The 7,500-nt window shown below is 44.2% G+C and overlaps 1 protein-coding gene across 1 annotated transcript in view; it reads left to right on the top strand.

The window, feature by feature from the left end:
- Positions 1-7,500, top strand: part of LOC105906555 (dual specificity protein phosphatase 8-like) — a 41,087-nt gene that overhangs the window by 3,486 nt on the left and 30,101 nt on the right. The window contains exon 3 of the mRNA XM_012834734.3: positions 3,574-3,712. Within this exon, the coding sequence (XP_012690188.1) occupies positions 3,574-3,712 (139 nt within the window). The remainder of the gene's footprint in view (positions 1-3,573; positions 3,713-7,500) is intronic.

The raw sequence follows: 7,500 nt of genomic DNA, 5'->3' as shown, positions 1-7,500 counted from the left end.
TGATTTACAGTAATGCCATTCGGTCTCCAAGGTGTCACCTACTGTGCATCTGGCATTGACCAAGTATATTATGCCACTTCCTCATATTTGGTTTCAGTAATAGACACTCGGTTTGTCCTGTGTGTCCTATGGTTTTTTCCATGACTCATTTTTTGCTGGCACTCGGTTTTTGTAAAAGTTCCTGTAAAGAAAAAAAATCCATGTAGGTAAGCTACAGACATATTTACAGATTGGTAATTATTGGTGATATTACAAGTAAGCAACCACTTAACGCAATGTATGTATATTTGTGACACTATTTTTAGTCAGTGCTAATTCAAGTAATTCAAGTAATTGATATTTTGAATGTATTAAGTCAGTCTGCTGTAAGTCAGTCAGAGGTCATGGTTAGCTTCGCATTTCCATTTGCTCTTGGTTGCACGTGATGAAATCAAAGTTAGCTACATAATGCTCATGCTTCTTCCCTCTGTATTTTCTGTATAGACACATAAGGCCAGCAAAATTTAAAAAAAAATTAAAAAGAGCTCCAGTGGACCCCAATCCCCAATCCAGTTAGTGTGTGTGTATCCCCACCAAAGAGGATAATACCAGTGATTACTAATGCGGGCCCACATAAAGCTGACTCTATCTGACACAGGGAGGGAACGCAGGGGGTGGAGTGTGCTCTTTGTGACCGGTCTAGCATGACATCATCCTCTTTGTATGGCTACCAGCTCTGTGTGGGTTCGGCTTTTGCAAGCTGGGCAACACAGCCAGCGTGCGCCCACACCCGGGTCCTGTTTTACCAGGATATCCAGTGCTGCCACAAACACAAGCACTTACAGTAGCCGCCTCCATTTAGACGGTAATATGTGTGTGCTTTTATTATGCTATGTGTTATTATATCTAAAGAGGAGGTGGCAAGAACTAGGAGTAAACATAATTTAGTAGGCCTAATAGACAGGTGCTGTTGAAAAGTTTTAAAATGGCACACAGCTTTTTCTTCTCCTGGGATGTCATTAACTGGCTTTCCTGCACCTGAGCCTCCATATCTCCTCATAGCACTGGCCTGAGGGAGGAACATGGAGAACTCAAAGTGAACCACATGAGAAAAACAGATACAAAACACAAAGCCTGTTATATATTATTCTGTGTAGATTAACGAGATAGGGTTTATCGTTTATCATTTTGGGCCAGATAAGATTAATCATTCCCAGCTATCCAGATGAAGTTCAGAAACCAGACAGATTTTTTTGTGACATGTATGATTGAATGAGGTGTTATTCTGTAGGGCCTCCCATCTGACAAAAACGTTGGTGATCCTTTTTTAGCCTAAAGTCAATATGTTTGTGTGCGTGTGTGTGTGTGTGTGTGTGTGTGTGTGTGTGCGTGCGTGCGTGCGTGCGTGCGTGCGTGTGTGTGTGTGTGTGTGTGTGAGAGAGAGAGAGAGAGAGAGAGAGAGAGAGAGAGAGAGAAAGAGAGCATGCTCGTATGTGTATGCATGTGTGCTGTTTGTGTCATTGACTGAGGTCAACCATCTGTTCTGAAAGAAATGAAGATGAACTGCCCAGTGATACTGTGTCCCATGGAAACGCTGGTGTGACATGTCATGCCAGAGGGGTGGGGGGGTGGGTGCGGGGGGTGTGGGGGGTTAGGTGGTAAACAGATTCAGTGAAGTCTTAGACCTGTTGGAGCCAGGGAGGATGGCTACCTCACTCCTCAGGCACCTGCTCTCAAGATGAAATAGCGTAAATATAGGCTTTTCATGGAAGATTTATTTTATTTAACACCACTTAGAGATCAGTGGTCTCAATGCATTGTGGGTGCCTGAATCAATGGCCTAATCCTATTAAGTTCAGTTTGTTGAGGTTTGGAGATTAGGGTCTTATTGCAGTCATGCCTCATTTGCACAGAGGAATTTCAATTTATTCTAGTAATTATAATTCTAGTAATTGTATATTTGAACACTTCACTGTGCTTGCACATGTAATCACCGGCCATGTTGTTTTCTCGCAAACATGCAAGGTCCCTACACTGAAACTAATGGCATGACACACCAATGCCACCGCTCTGTCTTTAGCAGAATTGTCTTTAAACATAGACAGCAATAAAGCAGTGTTGTCTTGTCCTTTATTCATTTTACAGATCTGCAGCTTTGTTGAAATATCATATAATGCCTGGAATAGACATTGCAACGTGTATAATCCTGTTCTGTGTGGATGTACGGTACAGTGAATGTGCATTGAATCCACTTCTGTCCTGTAAACATACCCACCATACTGCTGAGTAAGCTGGAGTGTTTACATCTCATATGAAAATGCTTCCTGCAGTGTGTGTGAGTCTGCAGTGTGTGTGAGTCTGCAGTGTGTGTGTGTGGAGGGGGGGGGGGGATGTGTGTGCATCATTAGCTAATGTGTGTTAGGCAGTGTGTGGCAGTGATGTAGTGTGCTGCTTTTGTCAGGGAGTGTGTGTGTGTGTGTGTGTGTTTGTGTTTGTGTGTGTGTTTGTGTGTGCATGTGTGCATGCGTGCGTGTGTGCGTGCGTGCGTGTGTGTGTGTGTGTGTGTGTGTGTGTTAGTGTATGTACGCGTGTGTGTGTGTGTGTGTGTGTGAGAGAGAGAGAGAGCAGAGGGAATAACAGTGCTGTAGTGTGCTGCAGTGCTGATCTCCGTCTCAGCTGCAGTATTAACTCTTGCTGTTGCCCTTTCCTGCATGGCCCTGCTCTCTGCACACAGCCCTGCATCGGAACACCACACCATACCGATCCTCCTCATAGTCTACTGACTTACAGTACAAATGCATCTGAATGCCACATCATACTGATTCTCCTCATTACAGTCAAAATGCTAGCATACTGCATGTTTAGTTTCATACATACAACATCCCAACCAATAATAAATATTTACCTTGGTAATGTACTGCATTGTTTACAGTACATAACCTATAATTAATTATAGATGCTCAGAGATGAATTATAAATGTCTGTTTCTATTTCTTTTCTTTTATTATCTTATTCTCTGATGTATTCAGACACACCCTTGTGCATGTATGCACAGTTTATTTTCGTTTTTTGGGATAGTAACATCATTACTTATTGAGATCATTTTGTCATTGAGTCACAGTTTTCAGTTTTGATACACACACACACACACACACACATAGAGAGAGAGAGAGAGAGAGAGATGGTAGAGGTATATTTCAGATTCCTAGCTCTCATTGTGATTTAGCTGAGCAGCCACCTGCCAGCACTGCGGAAAACAGGAGGAGGAGCTGGCAGGTGCATGCCTGTAATATCACACCACACACTAGAGATGGACATAGGCATCTCCTTATATACACACAAACATGCACACACACACACACAAACACGCACACGCACGCGCACACGCACACGCACACGCACACGCACACGCACACGCACACGCACACGCACATGCACACACACACACACACACACACACACATACACATACACATACACATACACATACACACATTCATAGAGTTATCCATTAATGTGTGTCCAGTATTAGATACCAATACCAACTAATGATATTATGTATGTGTGTTTGTGTGTGTGTGTGTGTTTTTGTAGGTGAACCTGTGCAGGAAACAGGAGGTGGTGGTTTATGACCAGAGCACCAAAGATGCCAGTCTGCTCTCCAAAGACAGCTTTGTCTACATCCTATTGTCCAAGCTGGAGCAAACATTCAACCAGGTGTCTTTACTCACAGGTAAGCCCCATCCTTACTCACTATTTCAGAGGTGCAAAGGAAAAAAGTCCTCTGAGTCTCTGCTTTGAAATCGACTTAACAACTGCATATTACAATTGTCTTTTATCCAAGAATCATATGTTAAGTAAAAGCTTTGGTCACATTTGACTCTCACTGACTGGCCTATCCAAAGGAATTGTGAGCATTTCAGAACTTTTCCCTCACATAGTGTGCTCTATTATAGATATCACCAGCAGGGGGCAGTGGTGTACATAATGTTGTGCCCTGATGCAAAACCTCTGCTATGAACATGTCAGCGGCTGACAAAGGCAACAGGTCCTGTTTTGCTGACTGAATTAGGATAAAAAGTAGCCAACCACAAATATGTAGCTGTAGAATCCGCAATCTTTACAACACTGGGCCATGATTACTCAGGATGTCTTACTTTGTGACTACACACAGCTCAGATGCCTAATCCAAAAGCAATTCCACTTGCGTCAGATCCAATCCAATCCAATCCAATCCAAATATCTAATCAAAGACAAAAGCAAAAAACAATGGCAAATTCCTATACTGTGATGATGAGATGTAATGTAGTGGCTGTGCTGCTCTGATGCTGTGCTCACTGTGCAAATGTGCACTCATTCTAAGCACAAAGGGTAAAGGGAATGTACTGGTAGAGGAGCTTTAGCTTCAGACCAGATCAGCAGAAGTCTGCCTGTGACTGTGGTGTGTTTCCTGGTCAGTGATGTAACCCTGCAGTGGAATGTCGGAGAGGGTTTACTGCATTCCACAAATCACATTCTAGCCCCTTTGTTTTTCTGTTTATTTATTTAGTGAAGCAGCCTTTTGGGGTGTTTCTGTATAGTGTGTGTGTGTGTGTATGTGTGTGTGTGTGTTGTCTTAAGGAACAAAGTGCTTCTTTGCCTGCACTATGGTAGAGGCATTATGTAGCTGTTTACTCAGAATTACTGTGTTTGTGTGTGTGTTTGTGTGTGTGTGTGTGAGAGAGAGAGAGAGAGAGAGAGAGAGAGAGAGAGAGAGGATTACACTGTGCACTGTCTGTGGTAATGGTTTTATGTAATCACTTTTGCAGGCAGACTGAGCACAAGGGGTCTCTGCTAGTCCGTCCAACAACAGCACCCCTGTGGTGATGTTGTCAGCCTCAGTGGGTGTGTGTGTATGTGTGTGTGTGTGTGTCTATGGATGTGTCTGTGTGTGTAAATGTGCTTATGTGTGTGTTTAACGTCTTAGATCAACTCCGGAAATTCTAAGCAGTACACACACTTGTCAGCAAAACTGTGTCTACTTTATCTTGTCTCGGTGCATATATTGATCTCACTGCACGGAACTAGAGCTGGCCGCGGGTCCCTCATAGTTCCACTCCAAAGAGCCCGCCGCATGGCCGTGAGGTGCACCGGCGCCTCCCTCCCGTCCTGTTCGTCTGTCAGTATGACATTAGCTTCACTTGTCACTGCACATCATAACAAATCACTTACAGGTACCCCTCGTTCCTTGCGCAGTCCTCTCTGCAGAACAGAATGTCTCACACATGACAGAGACCTGGAGGGTAAATCCTTCAGGTATTTAAACCTCTCATCAACTATGGCGTTACTGACAACGGCGCTGAGATGAAAAACAACTGTTTGGTGAACTTTGTAAGATAAAAAAAAAATCAAGGTGCAGTTCAAGGCTCAGGCCAGGCTCATGTATTACTTACAGCGTAAATAGTAATAGAATGCCCGCTGCGGTGGCCTTAGCCTGATGAAGGCCGTTGCTCTATGTTTAGGTTGAGTGACAGGGGTTATGTTAAGGGATGTTCCCCGGTCCACAGAGGCCTGGCTGTGGTGTGTCCAGGCTGGCCTCTGCTGGTCTGAGCTGAACTGCCACACCACGCTTCAGGCAGGGGGATGGCTGACTCATCCAGTCAAATCAGGCCTCAGAGAATAATGTTGATGTGACACGGAGGGACGGGGGGACGGGGGGGGGACGGGGGGGCAGGGGGATCACAGCCACACTGATGGAGTCAGGCCCCCTTTTGTACCCCCCTATGGACCTTCTCATAATCATAGCCCCTGTCTGTCTGTTCAAGTGTGCCCTCAGGCTACCCACGGGCAAGAAGGTTATTAAGTCAGAAAAAAACCTCTCTGACTCTGGAATAATGAGTTTCTACAGAAGACATCATTAGCTGATTGCTGTTCATATTGCTGGATTGTAGCTTGGTTCTCCAATATTTGCTACTGCCAGCTCAGTCCACAGTTCATGTGTATTCTTAATTCTTAATCCTCTATTCATTCCTTTCCTCTGTCTCCCTCTGTATTACTGTCAGTCTCTGCCCTCCAGTTAGTGCCATGGGCAAACTACGCATCATAAACCTTCTGGTTTTAAGCTATCAGCAATCTCATGACCCATGTTTGTGTCTTGTAGCGTTAATGTATAAATACGTGTTTTGGAGAGTTTTTAAATAGATCGCCCTGTGCCCTCACTAGGGCTAGGGCTCAGATGTGTCAGGTGTGTCGGTGTGGATTTGAGTGAGCTCACCACCTCACCGTGACAACCAGCCGCAGGAGTACGATCACTCAGAATGAACCGGCACTTAGACAGAGAAAGAGAGACAGAGAGAGAGAGGGAGAGAGAGAGAATGAGACAGAGATAGAGAATGAGAGTGAGAGAATTAGTCTTAATCTCCCTGCTTTCACTGCACCCTATGTGGGGTGTAGATAGATGTATTCCTCCAGTAGGCACTTATTCACTTACTCACTCTCCCTGGTCCTTAGTCACTAGAATAACACACTTACCATGTTTATTTTTAATTAAAATATTAAGGCCACATCACCAAAAATATATAATGCTACATATATATTCATGTTTGAAATATGTATGTTTTGGACCACTGAAATACAAATACAATTTTGGGTCTGCCAACAGCTGTGGCTGTATAGGGTCTTCTAGACAGGAACTGCAGACAGGCACTATATATATTTGTTCAGTGGAAATGGCTCCAGGGAAGAAGTGTGGTGAATGGGTTATCTTCTTCTTGTTAATGGTTTGTTGAGCTGGAGGCAATCTACTCCGAGGTTTAACACTGAGAACTGGATGTTCTTTCTTCTCTGCAGCGCTATGTGTTGACAGCACCCTTTGACAGAGGTCAAAGCAACTCCATCTTTCATCTTGTTAAAGCAATAAATAGTCATTTTATATTTCCAATGTGTGTGCGTGTGCTTGCATGCGAGCGCGAGTGTGTGTATATGTGTGTGTGTGTGTGCGTACGAGCGTGAGTGTGTGTGTGTACTCTTTCATTTTTAGTCGGGTGGGAGGTAGTTTGAAGGATCAATACATCCATGGCATGTTGCTGGGTTTGGGCTTACTGCAGGGGGCCCACATGAAAGCCAGACTGCTCCTTCCTTTCTGTTGGCCATATTTACCCGTGTTTCTCTTAATCTCTCCATCCCCACGTCACTGCTGTTCTCTATTTTTCTTTATCCTCGTTTTGCTTGTTTACTTGTTCACTCCTTACCCCTCTCCCCCATTTCTGTTTCCCTGACTGGCCTCGCAGATCTGTTTGTAAAGTAGCACATTATCATATTAATCATCCCAAAATGACAGTGCTGCAGGCAGCTGCCTCTGCACTCTTCCACACCTGATTTACGAGTTCATTAGCTCAGAGCATGACTTCATATCCAGGCAATGCTGCGCGCTGTCTGTTCTCTCTCTCCTTCTGTCTTTTTGCCTCTGCCCTTGTCTGTCTTTCTCCCTCTGTTGGTCTATATCACCATCAGATTTTCATCTAGACCTCTTGTCATTTTGTC

Source organism: Clupea harengus, chromosome 6 (genome assembly GCF_900700415.2).
Source record: "Clupea harengus chromosome 6, Ch_v2.0.2, whole genome shotgun sequence".
In the NCBI taxonomy this organism is placed as follows: domain Eukaryota; kingdom Metazoa; phylum Chordata; class Actinopteri; order Clupeiformes; family Clupeidae; genus Clupea; species Clupea harengus.
This window is presented reverse-complemented; position numbering and strand designations above follow the sequence as displayed.